Source organism: Vombatus ursinus, unplaced genomic scaffold (assembly GCF_900497805.2).
Source record: "Vombatus ursinus unplaced genomic scaffold, bare-nosed wombat genome assembly UNPS02000582.1, whole genome shotgun sequence".
In the NCBI taxonomy this organism is placed as follows: Eukaryota; Metazoa; Chordata; class Mammalia; order Diprotodontia; family Vombatidae; genus Vombatus; species Vombatus ursinus.
The window spans coordinates 1,552,701-1,570,340 of record NW_020940360.1 but is presented as its reverse complement, the minus strand read 5'-3'; the positions used below and the strand labels follow the sequence as shown (position 1 = coordinate 1,570,340).

General features: G+C 38.9%; 1 protein-coding gene across 1 annotated transcript in view; it reads right to left on the bottom strand.

The window, feature by feature from the left end:
* Nucleotides 1-17,008, bottom strand: part of SH3BGRL2 (SH3 domain binding glutamate rich protein like 2) — a 96,209-nt gene extending 79,201 nt beyond the window's left edge. Inside the window, exon 1 of the mRNA XM_027856782.1 lies at nt 16,717-17,008. Within this exon, the coding sequence (XP_027712583.1) occupies nt 16,717-16,761 (45 nt within the window). The 5' untranslated portion in view covers nt 16,762-17,008. The remainder of the gene's footprint in view (nt 1-16,716) is intronic.
* Between the last annotated feature and the right edge of the window lie 632 nt (nt 17,009-17,640).

Below are 17,640 nucleotides of genomic sequence, written 5' to 3'. Positions count from 1 at the left end.
GTGTTTTAGAATTACCTATTTCCCAAGGAGTCAAAAAAAAAATAAAACAGAGGGAAAACCTATGTTAAAAACATGTATAGCAACATTTTGTGGTTACCACAAAACTATACACAAAGTGGGTACCCATCAAGTGGAGAACATCTAAACCAACTGAAATATATTATAAACCAACTGAGAAATATTATTCTACCATAATAACCACAAATACTAAAAATCAGAGAACTTTAGATAAAATGATATGAAACAAAGTAAACAGAACCAAGAAAAAAATTTGTAAAGATTAAGAGCTGTGGATTAAAGAACAACTAGGTGAATTCCAAGCTGGTTGAATGTCGAGACTCAAAAAGCAGCTGTTATTGGCTCACTATCAGCATAGTGAGACATCTCCAGTGAAGAACTTCAGGGATTTGCACTTGGTCCTGTGTAATTTAACACTTCTATCAATGACTTAAAAAAAGGCATTGACAGCAAACTCATCAAACATGCAGGTAACTCAAGGCTGATTAGAACAAGCTAATGCAGTGAACGACAGATTCAGGGTCCCAAAATATCTTAACAGGTTAGCACATTAGGTTGAATCTAATAAGATGAAATCTCCTTCACAAGTAGAAGGTGGGGGAGGCATAGAAAGACAGCAGCTGTCCTCAAAAAGATGTGGATGTTTTAATGGGCTATAAATTCAGTATGAGTCAACAGTATGATGTGGCAGCCAAAAAAGCTAATACAACTTTGGGGTGCATTAAGAAATGCAGAGTTTCCAGGAAAAGGAAGTAATAATCCCACTGTAGTTTACTCTCAAGCTTCATCTGGAGTACTATGATCAGTTCTGGACTCCTGGCTTTGAGAAACACAATGATAAAGCTAGAGTGCCCAGAGAAGAACAATCAAAATGGTGAGATGAGGATCAATTCAAAGCACTGAGAACAGCAGATGCAGAGGGCATATTGAGAATTGTATTCAAGAATTTGTAGGGCTGCCCTGTGAAGGGGGGATTAGACTTGTCCTGTTTGGGAAAACAGAAGAAAAAAACATGATCAAGGGGGTAGAAATTGAAAGAGGCAAATTTAGTTATGTCAATAAAAACTTCCTACTATTAAGAGCTGTCCAAGAGTTGGGCTGCCTTAAAAGGTCATGGGTTATGAAGACCTCATTGGAGGTCTTCAAGCAGAGACTGTATATCCACTTGTCAGGTATGTTTTAGTAGAGATTCTTTGGTACACATATTTGCCTAACTGGCTGCTGAGGTACCTATAAAATTTCAAATTCTATGATTCTTTAATTTGCATAATGACCTCAATAAAAGGAAAGGCACCTTGGTTAGTGAGTTAACAGGTATTTATTAAATATGATCTCATTTTATCCTATCCTGCTATTATTATACCCATTTTACAGATGAGGAAACTGAAGCAGACAAAGGTTAAATGACTTACCCAAGGACACACAGCTAATAAGTGTCTTAGGCTGGATCTGTACTCAAGTTTTACCGACTGTACTTTACTACCTTTTTCAGTAGTGACTAAAAACTCCAAAGAAGAAAGGAAGACCAGGCTTCAAATCCTTCCTCTTACATATTATTGGCTATGTGTCCTTGAGAAAGTTGCTTAACCTTTTGGTCCTCCAGCCAACTCTCTGAAAATTATAAATTGTAAAGTAAATACCAATTTGCACTGGTAGACAGAATTTCTTCCCTGCGAGCTCCTTACATTAATGAAGTCATGGATCTGGTGAAAAAAAAAATTTTTTGAAGGAAAACAACACTGAAAGAATTTAGAACTCTGATTATTGAAGAAACCAATAGATTTTGGAGGAATATTAGTAATACATGATTCCCTTCTTTGTCAAAGTTCTGTTGTTATTGTTCAGTCATTTTTCAGTTGTGTCTGACTCTTCATGACCCCATTTGGGGTTTTCTTGGCAAACAGATTGGAGTAGTTTGCCATTTTCTACTCTACATTATTTTACAGATGATGAAACTGAGGCAAACAAGGTTAAGTGATTTTCCCAGGGTCACACAGCTAATAACTGTTTGAGGCCAGATTTGAACTCACAAAGATGAGTCTTCCTGACTTCAGGTCTATCACTCTATCCACTTTGCCACCTAGCTGCCCTTGCCAGTGTTGATAGACTTTAACTGTAGAATAATGTCTGAGTTGTTAGATATCAATCAATCAATCAATCAATATGAATTTGTTAAGTGCTTACTAGTGTGAATCACTGTGCTAAGGTGTAAGGATACAAAGAAAGGCAAAACAAAAGAACAAATAAACAAAAACAAGTATCTGCCTTCGAAGAACCTATACTTAAAGGGAGAGAAAACATATACATAAACAGGTACACAGAGTAGATGGAAGGTAATCTTATGGGGAGAACAGGCCTCCCAAAGAAGATGGCATCTGAGCTAAATCTTGAAAAAAGTCATGGATTCTAAGAGGTGAAGCTGAAGAGAAGGCATTCCTGGTACAAGGAATATTCTTTGTTACAACTACACTTTCCTTGTTGGGATTCGGGGGTGGGGGAGGGAAGTAATTACTGGAAAGGTATTACAATGCTTTTTCTAAAAAAATCATAAAACCTAAGAAGTAATGTCCCCTACTCTTCTTCTATGATAGTCACCGCCTCAGAATATTCTAGCTCCAGTCCAGATTAGAATGAAAGCCTGAAATGGCATACCTTAGAGTACAAATCGTAGCCCAAATAAAATCCTAATGTTCCTTATTACTCAAACCAACAAACATTTTAACCTATGATTTCTAGCACAGTAATGGGCATAAAGGAGGCATCCAAAAAAGACTACAGTAGCATTAGTTCAATGGAGTTATAAAACTTTAATTACTACTGGGCACCCATTAAATACCCAGTAGTAATTAAACTATTATAGAAGAACCTTGATTAAATTAAGAATGTTTAGGGAATGGACTGTTCTAACTAAATTAATTTTCTGGTTACCTAAGGGTTAAACATATTCTCTTTTTATTTGAACATTAATCATGAAGAATTTTTCTAAAATTTCACTTTCCTGCTTTAGTAGTGTATCCTAAATATAATTTAGAGTTTCTTTGAAATTGAGAATCTTACAGTGTTACTGGATCATGATTCTGAATTACTGCAGCTGTAACAGTAAGGCTAAAGGGAATAAAAGTGAACTGAATCTATATGTATATGCACATATGTATGTGTATATTTCACATCAGCTTGTTCTGTTTCCATTTGCTTCTTTGCCCAAAATTATAGCCATTAAAAATTCCAGTTAAGAGAAGCAAGGTGGCTTAGTGGTTAAAGAGAGTGGAAAAATCTGGGTTCAAGTCCTGCCTTTGCCACATAATGGCTATGTAACCATGGGTAAGTCACTTAGCCTCTCAGTTGCAGAGAAGGTGCTGACCTATTTGATGAAGGAATTTCTTCCCTGGGCTCCCTATACCAATGAAATCATAGGTCTAGTTTTATATTGTTTTTTAATTCCAATTAATGAGTTTAAGTTCATTGAAATATCACAAAGCCTATTGGAGGACATCTTTCAATGACTATCCTAATAAATACAATGAAACAGAAAGAATGCTTCCAATGTATACAGGAATGTCATAAATGAGGAAAAAGACTTGTACCTACTCTGACAGACATGCCCAAAAGACAGGGGTTGGGAATAAGCATTTATTAAGTGCTTGTGCCAAGCACTGTGTGTGCTAAGTGCTTTACAAATATTATCTTATTTGGTCCTCACAACAACCCTGGGAAGTAGGCACTATTATTATTCCCATTTTACAGTTGAGGAAACTGAGACAAACAGAGGTTAAGTAACTTGTCCAGGGTCATACTGATAAGTGTCTGAGGCTGGATTAAAACTCAGGTCTTCCTGACTCCAGGACCAGCACTCAATATACTATGCCAGTTCTCTAAAAGAAGAAAAACAAAAATAAAAATACCAACAAGCAGCAAAACTAAAAGTTATATGCTAACACTGAATTTTTATTTTGTTTAGCATTTTACTGGAGTCTTTCTCTGTTGGGAAGCAGTTTATTATCACCGAAAATGCTGCACAATTTTCCATATGGAATTAACTTAGTCTGCTTTCTTTCTCTGTTCATTTCTGGACCGAGCTCATCACCCACAGTGCCTATTCAAGAGATGTACTAATGGACTAAAGCCATAAGTTGCCTATCCAAAAGTGTATCAATGTGTACTCTTCATCCACCTTTTTTTCCCCCTTTGTGTGTACTACTAAATGGATCTCAATGAGGAGGCCCTGCTGTACTCTGGGGTTTGATTTAATCAGCACAATGCTATCCACAAGTAGAAACAACTGGAGAATTTCAGCACTTACAAGGAGCTACTCTTCCATGTGGAATCTGCATAGGTTTTCTCCACAACAGTAAATATATCTAAGGAGCACAGAGTGCTGGATCTTGATAATAAGATAACCACTATACACAATTATCTCTATGGTTGCATCTACCAAGGAATCTTGCATGAGGTTAAAATACTCATGGGGAAATAACTTGTTGGGATGCCATATGGCTCCAAATCAAGGGTACACCACAATCTCCAAAACATCAAAACTGGGTGACCCAAAACACAATGAAGAAACATAATTAGTGTAAGAAGGCCATATCAAGAGTTCATGAGGAAACAAAGGATAGATATCACAGAAGATAAAATTTTGATTACATAAAAATGAAAAATTTGTTTGCACAAACAAAACCAACGCAGCTAAAGTTAGAAGGCAAACTAGCAACAAAAAGGATATTTGCTGCAATTTTTTTTTCTGATAAAAGATTTATTTCCAAGATACATAGGGAACTGGTTCAAATTTATAATAAGAGTCATTCACCAACTGATAACGCTCCAGGGATGTAAACAGTTCTCAAAGGCAGTTCTCAAAGGAAGACAGTCAAGCTATCAAAAGCTATATTTAAAAAAAAAAAAAAAACTCCAAATCACCAGTGATTAGAGAAAATGCAAATTACTCTGTTTTCTACTTCACAGCCATCAGATTTGACAAATTTGAGAAAAAAAGAAAAATGACAAGTGTTGGAGGAGTTAGGGGTTTATAGATTGGTCTAGCTATTTTGGAAAACTGGAATTATAATTTTAAAAAGTCATTTAATGCTACATTACATATCCTGTGACTCAGAGATGCCTTTACTAGACTTTTACGATAAAAAGATTAAATAAAAAGGAAAAGAATTCATATGTACAAAAACATAGCAATTTGTGTAGTGGCAATGTACTGGAAACTAAGGAAGTGCATCAGTTGAGAAATGGCTGAATAAATTATGGCATATTAATGTAATGGAATATATTATTCTATAAGAAATGTCTAAAGAGATGGCTTCAGAGAAACCTGGGATAATTTTTGTGAGTTGATGCAGAATGAAGACAGCAGCAGCAAGGGAACAATCTATGTAATAAGAACAAGATCAATCTAATGACCACGCTGTCATCAGAAGACTGATGACGAAGAATGCCAACCCACCTCCTGCCAAGAAGAAATAGAGTCAAGATGGAGACTGAAACATACATTTTTAGACATGGACAATGTGGGAATTTGTTTTTCCTGACTATGCATATTTGTTACAAGGGTTTTATTTTACTTTTAAATTGGGGAAAGGTGTAAGGGAAAAGAAAATAAATGCTTAATATAAAAATAAAATAGAAAAATATGTAAAGTAGGCTGTAATATATTAGTAACAATGCTTTTCCCTTTAGAAGTAGTATAAGTGACATCATAAGGCTACAGGTGAGCAGAAAAGGCATGGTTAAACTGCTAAATTTCTCAGGGCCCCAGGCAACTCTTCAAGACTATAGACTGCGGAGCAATTGCCAATTTACTTTGGAAAAGAGAATGTCTTCAGTGGGGAGTTCTCTTTAATGATGAAATCACATGGCCATATCATGAGCAGAAAAAGGAGGGAAGAAGAACAGATGGACATGCCAAGACAGGCATCCTAAAAATATTAGAACACCTCCAGAGCATTGAACGTATACTGTATGGGGGAATTGTTGTTATTATTAACAAGATCATAATAAAATATTAGTAATATTAAACTAATAATAATAGTTAACATTTATATAGTGCTCTAAAGTTTGCAAAGTATTTTATAAATATTATCTTCACTTGATCCTCCCAACAATCCTAGGAGGTTGGCACAATTCTTTTCATTTTACATATAAATGAGAGAAATTAATATTATGCTATTATATTAATAATCAATTATTAATTTGTGATCATTCTTTCTACTATTTTTGTCAAGACCCCACTTCTGAACAGGCCAGGCAGTCTCTGAAAGTCCCAGACCAGAGTAATGTGATCACTCCAAGCCCCCAAGGCATCTGCTCTTTAACTGGTTTAGGCTGGGCCCCACCCAAATGTTTAGTCTATAAACTGGACCCAGTTTAAGTTAGACCAAGGGTGGGGAACCCTAGGCCTTGAGGCCACATGGGGCCTCAATTTGACTCAATTCAAACTTCACAGAACAAAATCTAGAGGGCCCCATGTGGCCTCGAGGCCACAGGTTCCCTACCTCTGGGTTAGACCCTTCTCTAGGCAGTAGGAACTTAGTCCTTGCTCCCTTCATTAAAGTTTGGGGTAACCTTGCCTACAAAGGAGAGAAAAAGCCAATGAAGACATGATTGAGATGGCTTATGTTTTTCTGGTTAAGACTGTTAGCAACTCACATTCTTTAGGATTCAGAGGTGTGTGATCACACACAGGTGTGTGATTGGCCACATCTGAGGACCAGCCCACTACCTTTCTCCCTCCCAAAGATAGGGAGGAGCTGAGAACTCTTAGCCTACCTCCTCATTAAAATGTCCACCAATCAGGATTGCCAAGGGAGGTCCCAATGAGTTGTGTCAAGCCAATCTGAAGGAAGGCACACCTAAGCGTAAATGACTGCCAGTTCTCACTCCTTTTGGTACCAATGGAGGCACTCCATGAGATCCCTGTGTTACCAGGCCACATGCCCTTTGTTAAATAAGGAAACTAAGGCAGAGAGAGGTTAAGTGACTTGTCCAGGGTCACACAGCTAGTGTCTGGAAGCCAAATCAGAACTGTCTTCCTGACATTAGGCCCAGTGTTCTATCCACTTTGTTCACCAGCTGCCTTTGGAAGGATAAGGACTAAAGTCATACAGGACAAGAAGACATAGATAGATAGGTTGTGATCTGCACTGGTACAGGCTATCACAGGTCCAGGGACATAGCCAAGGTATAAAAACTGATGTGTTATAATTCACAGGAACTGCATCAGCATCTATTTGTCATATAAAATTGAGCTTGTCTTGTGCTGGAAAGCTACTTCTATATATCCAAGTTCTAATCTGCTTTCAATACTATTAAATCCAAGAAGGCAGAGAGCTATTTCCATACCCATTTTAATTTTTTTGATCAACAGTAATTACAAGAAGTTGAAACAACACGTTGAGGCTATCACCTTCTATATACAGGTCTAGTCTAATAATTTGATCAGGCTTGTGAAGAGAGATTCTTTGTTCGTCTCTGTATGTCTAGTGCCTAGGTAGTGCCTGGTATTTAACAGGAGCTTAATAAAATTGCTTGTTGACTGATAGATTGACTTTCCCCTGCTCTGAGGGCTCTATGACAATGCTGTGAGATTAGAAGTTCCTTCTATTAACACCTCTGTCCCCTTCTACCAAAGAAGTGATCAACTTCCAAAAGACCCAGGGGTATAGGGAACCCTCCGAAGACCAGCCTAGTGCTGGGCTATCCTGATAGGTTCAAGTCAATTCCCAAACAGGCTTGTGATATTCCCACACTGAAACTGATTTACCCTTTGGTGTTTAGCATGTTGACTGAGACTGTTCACATAATGAGCCTAAAAGGAAAAAAAATGAATTATACTCTTCCAAACTTTTGCAAATTAATCCAATTCACAAAGGAGAAACAAAATCCTTTTATCTTTACAATATTACAGTATAACTATTTCTACTATAACCATTACTAGGAACAATGGGCTCAATGGTACCCATCAGGAGGGACCTATTAGGAGAATAAATCCAAACCAAAAAGACCTGACACTGTCATAAATTCCTTTTGCAGGCTGTATGAACTATGTGAAGCAGGCTTCCTGCTTCCCTGGGCTATGATGCATTAAGAGCAGCTAAAAGTACTGAACAGAAAGGTTCAATGACAAGTCCCTGGGCTTCAGCTGGAAGGTAAACAAAAAACAATTGTGTAGAGTCAAAAGTGTTTTCTTTTCCCCAAAATTTTAATGAGCATTCAACGTGACCCAGAAAGAGAGGACCCAGAAAGAAAGGAGGCAAGCTTATCATAAAGTTTGTAACTTGGGGGTCTAAAGCCATTTTCCCCTTGAGGTTGGTCAACCAAAATGTAAAGTGAATCACATAAAACTGAATTAATAAAAGTTGTACTGTATAATTTGGATCAATAAAAGTTGGCTCACTAAATCACCCTACAATCAAAATTAAAGTAGGTCATTCTTAAAAGTAATTTATAAATGAGAAAAAAATTTTCATCTGCAATTATTACTTAGAGGTCAAGTTTGCTGAAGTTCAGCCAGCCGAACAAATAATCCCTCTGACACCTTAAATTCAGCTTTGTCTAGTGAGATAACCTAACCTTAACTACAGCTTAGTCAGAACCTATTAATTTTCAAAGATAAAAAGTGAAATTCAACTGTTACTTTGCAACTAGAGCACAAATTTTCTTTTAAAATATAGATTTTTATCCTTGACTTTAAATAGCAAAACCAAATAAACATATGTAAAACTACTTATAATTAAAATCACTTTATATGTATAACATATCTGCATTATTATTATTACTTCTTTTGTATTTCCCTTCAGATTTTGTCATTGTATCACAGGCACTAGCATAGTATGTTGCACAAAGTAGGTGCTTAGTAGATGTTTGTTGAATTGAATTATGGAATGACATATTCCTGAGCTTCAGAATGACTTGGAATATAAACAAAAACAATTGTGCAGAATCAATAGTCTTTTTTTTTTTTGCTCAAAGTCTTAATATTTGAACAACAAAAGACCATAGGTCAAGAGCTATAAGTGATCTCAAAGGTCCTAGTCCATTTTACATGAGAATACTGAGAATGAAAGAGGTTAAATCAAGGTCATACAGGTAGTAAAGGAAGCTGGATCTAAACCCAGGTAAACCCTCCAAAGTCAGAACCCTTTCCACTGTACCTAATACATATATATTTTTTTCTTTTAAAATAATCATAGTACATAAACTGTTCTTCTGGAACTACTTTATTCACCTCATGTTAAGTCATAAAATTCTTTGCATATTATCAACTGCTAAACCAGTTCTTCTTGCCTCATCCCTCTATCAAAACAGGAAAGCATTTCTATCATTCACTTATACTTTATGATTGACTGCATTTTAATATGAATGAGTTTCAAAGTTTCAATGAAACCAGCATATGTATTTTAAGCTCTCTCTCTCATTTCTTCATAAAACTACCATTTTTGAGGCTTCTTCAAGGTGTGGACATGGCCCTGGTTCCTCAAAAGGCTGTGGACACAGGGAAAATAGTTCACAAGCTTTGGTTCCTACCAAGCTGGAATGGATTCAAGTATAACAATCTATTTGAATTTGGTAAGGTTCATCACCACAGCTGATGAATTTGGGGGGGGGACATAACCACCCTCAAAGACCTTCTTCTTACAGACAAGGGCTGTCACCTACATGCTTCATTGATCAATCACAGATACCTAATATATTGAAGTAGACTGAAAGGCATTGGCCCCCGTTAAAATTTTTTGAAGTGGAAAGAAAGTTATTTTTCTCCCTAGAGAAATCTTTGTAATTTCTATTTTTTCTAACACAATTGATGTGTTAGTACCTAGAGGTAAATGCCCATTATCAGCGATCTAGAAAGCATCCCTATACTTAGTGTATCATTTCTACCTTGGACTGTGAAGTTTCTGACAAAGAAGTGTGTCCTTGTGACATGTCCTCTTTATTAACATAAGTATTAGCTTACACAGTTTAATAATAAGTACCGTGAGGAGAGAACTTAGGAGCACAGGATTCAAAGTTGAATGGGACCTTAGAATCATCTGGGCCAACCTCCTCATTTTACAGATGAGGCTAATGAGGTCAAAAAGGCTAAGTGATTTAGCCAAGGTCACTCAGATATTAAGCAGCCAAGCCAGGTGACAACCCCAGGTCTTGTGACTACAAATTCATGTCCTCTACTTCCCTGATATTCTCTTCCATTCCACTCTGACCATTCCACCTACCAGCATTTAGTATAGTCGGTCCTATATATAAACACAAGAAATCCTTTTTGAATGAATATTACTGAAACTTTCCCCTCCTTTTAATTTAAAAAAAAGCATATTAATATATTACCTTTCCAAATACTTCAGGGCCTCCATTTTCTGGGGAGAATTGAGGCTGTCACTTTCTCAGACAGACTTACCCTAATACTATTTATACCTCACTTGACATGCTCTAGGGAAGACAAGGGAACAAGTATTTGTTAAGGACCTACTGTGTGTCAGACACTGTGCCAAACACTTCACAATAGTATCTCATTTAATACTCACAACAACACTAAGGTAAGTGTAATTATTAGCCCCATTTTAAAGTTAAGGAAACTGAGGCAGAGAGCAGTTAAGTGAATTGCCCAGGATCCCATAGCTTGAAGTCTGATTTGAACTCAGGTCTTCTTGATTCCAGGAGCAGAATAATATTAATACTTAAATAAATTACCATTTATTAGGATTATACCAACATTCATTTATGTAATATATACAATTTTCAAATATATACAATATCACAGATTATTTATTATTTCATAGTGAAACAGGTATTGTCCCTGGAAACAGTATGTGTGTGTCTGTGTGTGTGTGTCTGTGTGTGTCTGTGTGTGTGCGTGTGTGTGTACATACACAATGGCACACGGGATAAACGGTAACTGTAATTGTATATTGTTTTATATGTGTGTAATATACAAATATACAATTAGTGTTACAATTTATACATACACGTCCGTATGTATATATATGCATTTGTATGTACATACATACATATATATACACACATACATATCTACACACACATAAAACAATAAAACAATATACAACTACAGTAACAATTTATCCAGTGGGCCACCTGGCTGACTCCAGTCTGCACTGTCTGTGTCACATCTTCCGCCTCCTTACCAGATTATAAATTTCAGGAAGGCAGGTATCTCCTGCCTCATGTCTCATAGGCACACACAACATCTCCCAAATTCCATTTCCTCTAGCAGCTAAGAGACATCAAATCCCTTGGGGACAGACGCTTCCTTAGGGACGGATGGAAGAATCCTGTGGTTCCCCCCTCCCCAAATCCCTTGACCAATGGAACTAGGTGTCTCCAGCTCACTTTACAGATGAGGAACTAAGGAAAACAGAGTTAAGTGTCTTTCCCAGATCATACAGCTAGTATGTGTGTGAGGCCAGATTTGAATTCATGAAAATAAGTCTTACAATTACAAGCCCAATTCTCTATCCATTGTACCCACCTAGCTGCCCTTGAAGTAAATAGTACAAGTTTTATTATCTTCCATTTTACCTGGGGAAACTGAGGATCAGAGAAATGAAGAGACTTGCCCAAGGTCGTGAATTAGAACAAGATACCAGAATCTTAACTTGCAATCACTATTCAAATCTAGACTAGGTTAGCCCAAGGTCTTTTTAGTTTTTCTTTTTCTGCTGAGATCATCAGTGTGGAGATTCCCAGTGGGGAGGGGGGGCTAGGGGGAGTGAGGAGGGTGAGGGGGGATCCCTCCATCAACATAGATAAGGAACTTATTTGCTGTTTATCAAGCTGGAAAGTTGTTTGGGGACACTGAAAGATTAACTATCTTGCCCAAAGCCACATAGCTAGAATATGTCAGAAGCCAGATCTGAAACCAGGTCTTCTTGATACTAAGGCAAACCCTCTATCCACCAAGCCAGCAATGCCTCTCCTCTTTTTAAGCAACCCCTGATAAATTACGTACCTGACTCAGTACAGTTCTAATCCTGTTCTACCTCAGCTATTTAAGAAGTTTCAGCCAAAGCCAAATTAACTTACAGAGCAAACTATTTATTCTCCCACACCCCAGTCAGGGTTGGATCATGTCGTTTTTGTTCATTTGGGGCAAGTAAGATTGCTCACATATGTGCTATTTTCTGGAAAGAACAGAAACCTCTAGGTTTCCAGTACTATGAATGAAATTGTGGCTGTCAACCACCATGTTTATTTGAGGGGGAGAAATTGGGCTTTATTTCCCAGGCTTAATAACTAGCAGGAGTGCAATAAGACCCATTAACTTTGCCCAGCCAGCTATTAGGTGACCTGAATGAAGTCTATCAACAACTCATTATTTCTTGGAATAATTATTAATTCCTGTATCTGGGCACAAACTCCAGAATAGCCAAAAACATCAGTATTGCATTATTACAGAAAAAGTGGACTACTGCTTAATGGGATACGATATTACAGTTAAGTAGTCTCAATGAACATCTATTGTTTGAAACCTGAAAAGATTCAGTGTTTACACAGAAGTCCATTGAAATGGATAATTAGTTTTCATTAGCTGTGAGTATCCAACTGCTGAGTATTTCTAACTCTTCATGCCAACCTCAGTCAGAATACCTATATGGCATTATTACAGAACACAGATGCCACATAGTTAAACATTAAAGAAAGAAAGAAATATACTTTAAGGACCTGTCTACACAAAATAATGGGGATTATTCAGGAAATTATACAGATCCAGTCAATTCACAGAGAAGAAAAGGATCAGTGGGGAAAAGAGAGCTGCCCTTAAACTCTGAAAGGGATGTTAATGCGGAAGAGTAAGATTAGACTTTTTAGCCTCAGTAGGAAGAACAAAGTTGCAAAGCAGTGATTAGGCTTCATATAAGGAAAAACTTTACCAGTGGAAAGAGCTGCCTCTGAAGGCAGTGGGTTTTACCTTACAGGTGGTCCTGCAAATAGAGGTTAGGTGACCACTTATCAAGTATCTGTAGTGGGAATTCTTTGAAGAGTATGGGTTGGGTTAGATCAGTGGTTCTCTTCCTTTCAGGGAGTCCACAAGTTCAAAACTATTTTCATAAAACTAACACATTGTAATTACTACTCCAGTAAATACAGGTAGATATAACACACATCAACAAAAGCTCTTAGGAAAGGATCCTCAATTTTTAAGAGCATAAAGAGTCTGAGAACCACTGGCTTGGATGATCCCTAAAGTCCCTTCTACCTCTATGATTCCTGACTCAAAGAATGAATGTTAAGAGCTACAAGGGATCTTGAGACCATCCAGTCTTAGCCCTTCATTCTATACGTACTTTGGCTTGAACAACTCAGGGGCCCAGAGGGTTTAAGCATTTTGTTCAGCAGTACAGGGCATCATTGAGTGGCAGGACAAGGACAAGAACTCAGATCTCCTGACTCCCAGTCCGGTGTTCCTTTCAATAAAAAGAAATGTTTAAAAAAAAAAAAGGCTACTTGGGGAGGGGAAGACTTGGGTATGCAGAACCATTTTGATTTGTAATCCACATGGATCCAGTTATTAATGTAACAAGCTAATTCCTGACAACTTTGCCAGGCTTGGGCCTAGCCTGAGTCTCTACAGGACACTACTCTCCTTCTTTCAGTGAATAAAAATGTCGTGAACAGAATTATTAAAGCACAGGGGTCAGGGATAAAACGTAAAGCCTTCTAATGTCCTCATTAAACGGTACATTTAGATGAGCACTTCCACTCCTCAGACAGACTCTCTTCCCAGAAATATGATTTGTGACTTAATGAGGAAATTTACAGCATGTAGGTATGACTAAGCAGCAACAAAAGAAACAAAACTACAAAAACCTCAACACAGCCCTGCCTGGCCAAGATGGTAACTTCCCACCGATTGTTCTCTGAGCAAATGCTTCAGTATTCTGGGGTTGGTTTCTCTTGTAATTAAAATGGTTTATGATGGTTTATAAGCCATTACAGGCAGTATTTTATTCCACCAATCCCTTCAGGAAAGAACCCACTGTAAAATTACTCCACCCAAGTACAGGGCAAGAAACTAATGAGACCTCCTACATTTCTTTAGGCATATTAAGATTCTTGACTTAACGAAGCATTTATTAATATTGGGATATACTTACAAATTTAATATGAACTTTAGCTGCTCATCCAAGAAATTTAAGTCACAACAACTCTGATACAGATTACTCCTGCAGTATGAGAATGTCAACAATATTTTTTTTTCTTTAAGAAAAAATCTCTAGCCGTTTAAATGAGACTTACTCTCCTTGCTGTCTTTATCCTAAGGGTAAAACATGAAGTAACAACTATCCCCAAATAGATATGGCAGCCAAAAAAAAAATAGGACATATGTTCAAACCCCATCTCTACCATTTAATACCTGGATGACTTTAGTGGCTTTCACACCTCTGGGGTTCTGTTTCCTCCTCTGTAAAATGAAAAAAGTTGGACTCCAAAGCCTCCAACTCCTTCCCATCCTTAAATTTATGATCCTATGGGTGTGGGATTATTATTAGATTATATTATTTATATCTAATATATATATTATATATATCTAATATATATTATATATATCTAATATATCTAATATATCTAATATATATTATCTAATATATTATTAGATTATATTATTTATATCTAATATATATATTAGATATAATTAATGTATTGCTAAGTTTCCCTGAGTTATTTCTTTTTTTTCTTTTCCTTCTTTGTTATAGGGATCACTGAGCAGGGGAAGGAAAAGAGATATATCTGGAAATTAAAGTATTGTAAAAACAAATTATGTCTGTGTTTTTATATATATACATATATATGTATATTAATCTTGGCTCTGCTACTCATTTGCCTTGGGAAAGTCACTGTACATCCCTGAGACTCTATTTCCTTATCTGTAAAATGATGTGGCTGGATGAGATCTGAGGATCTTAACCTTTTTGTGTGTCAAGGAAGGAAATGCTAAATTTCAGGTAGAGGTTAGTGAGAATCAAGATGTGAATTTATTTTCCCTTCCAATTTCACAAACCCCCTGAAACCTATCTGGAGATCCCTTGGGGGTTCCTGGACACCAGGATAAGAAACCCTGGACTAGATGGTCTTTGAGATCCCTTCTAGCTCAAATTGTACGGTACTAAGAGCATAAATGTCCATGACCTGCTTACCACAGTATGGCTGAGACAAATCAAGCAAGTATATGTACCTCAAACAAATACTTATTACATCATTAGGTATCACTAAAGAGAGGAATTATTTTTATGGGTGACCATTATAAAACTGACAGAGCAGGAAAAACCTGGTTTGCCTTTCTTTGTACCCAAGCAAAACTATAGAAATATATGGGGGGGGGGAGTGGAACAGAAGGGAGGAGGTAGTTCCCATTTAAATGTTTCCTTTGGGAGCTAAATTTAAAAACGAAACAATGGACTTGGCACAGCCAACGTAGTCAAAAGGTCCAAGATGCAAAGGAGAACACTAGAAAAAAGAAAATCCTCTCTGGTCTGCCCCTAAAAGTCACTGCCAAGAGGTACTGTTCATCCTCCTATCCCTCGACCCCAATCCCTGTACAGCCCAAGAGTGTGATCTAGTGGGAAAAGCATTGGATTTCAGGTCAGTGGACCTGAGTTAGAATCCTGCCTATACTACTTATTAGTTTAGTGTGACCTTGGGCAAATCAATTCACCTCTTTGATGGGGTTAGGAAAGATCACCCCTAGGGCCCATTCGAGCTCTAAATCTAGGATCTAGGATCCTAGGTTGGGGTTGGTTGGAGTTAAGGGAGAGAAGAGCCAGTAGACATTTGCGTCTTCCCCTTTGAAATGAAAGATGGATTCAGTCAGAAAACCTGTATTCCAATCTCTCCTCTGTCTCTTACTCCCTGAGTGACCATGGGTGAGTCAATTTACCTTTACCGACCTCAGTTTCCTCATCTGCCTGGCACCTAATGCCTTAATAAATGTTTGATGACTGACCTATAAAATGAAGGGGACGTGTTAGATCCAGCTTTAAGTCTATGTTGTAATAATCTGGTAGGAAGCCGAGAGGTCTCAGAGGTACCAAAGACCGGAAGAAAACATCTGTATCCTCCCTGGTAGACAAGAGTGCTGGATTTGAAGTCAGAACTCCAGTAGCCCTGCCATTTTCTAGAAAATGTACTTTGGATCAGTCACCTAACCTTTTCTGGAACTCAGTTTCTTCATCTGTGAAAGGATGGAATTGGACTAGATGATCTCCGAGATACCCTCCAGCTTTAAATCTAGGATCCTATGGGTGGGGAGGGAAGGAGACAGGAGAACTGTATTCTTTCTGGTGGAAGGAGTGCTGGATTTGGAGTCAGGGAACCTGAGATTCAAATATTGGCTCTTCCACCAACTCCCTGCGTGACCTTGGGCAAGTAGCTTCCCTTCTCTGGGGTTCTCGGTTCCCTCACCTGTAAACTGTAAACTGTGAAGGGGCTGGACTCCATGTCCCCCGAGGTCCCTCCTAACTCTAGATCGAGGCACCTTCTCCCAGAACATGCCCGCGGAGTGGGTTTAAAGGCGGAGCTGCCAAGTTCCCACCTTCCCTTTCTCATTTGCAAAGTTTGGCTCCCGCCCCCCGGGGGCTGGGGTAGAGGCTCGTCCACGCCGGGGAACAGTCTCCGGTCCCCAATCCAAGCAGGGCTTCCCCCTCCTCACCCCGCAGCGCCCCTGCCTCCTTCACTCACCGCCACAAAGCCGGAGGAGGAGGCGATGAACACTCGGATGACCATCGTCTCACTTCATCCGCTGCCCCTTACTCGAGAGGAGACTGGACGGCGGAAAGGCGAAGGAAGGTGAGAGGAGGAGGAGGACTGGGCAGTCCCGGCTAGACCCCCAGCGACTCTTCGCCCGGTTGGGGGGCGGTGCTCCAACGGGAGGCGCGAGCGCGGGCTGAGGATGCCGAGCGGAGCAAGTGCTGCAGCCTGACGTCTCCGAGGACTACGGGGATCTGGCTTCGACCAGCGCCAGCCGGGAGATAAAAGCCCAGCTCCAGTCCAGCCGCCAGGCTGGGGAGATGTGCAGGAGGGGAGGGGGGCGGGGGAGGAGGCCAGCCGCAGGGGCTGGTGGGACTTGTAGTTTGACCCGCTCCCCGAAGGGAGGTGGAGAAGGAGGCTTTGCGCCAGGTGGAGTTCAAAGGACGACCAAAGAGAACTGCATTGGAAGGGACTTCGCTTGGCAGTCTGCTCCTACCTTTTGCGGAGGATGAAACCGAAGCGGGAAAAGGGAATATCCCTGAACTCCTTAAACCTCAGTTTCCTCCTCTGTAAAACGGGGTGGGTGAGTGGGGGAAGAGTTGTTGATGGGGGTGGGGGTGGGGAGCGGTCAATGAGAAGGGAGGTCCATTACAAGGCCTCTATCTAAGGTCTGTTCCAGTTTCAGATCTAAGATCCTCAACTTACCCAAGGACTTACCCAAGGACTTACCCAAGGTCACATTCGTAGCAAGTGGAAGACCTTGAATTTGAATCGTAGTCCTCTAGAATCCAAATTTGACACTCTTAATACTCTTTCTATCTATTCTGACCAGGAAAGTCACCAGTGAAAATTTGAAAGAGAGAAAGAAAGAAAGAAAGAAAGAAAGAAAGAAAGAAAGAAAGAAAGAAAGAAAGA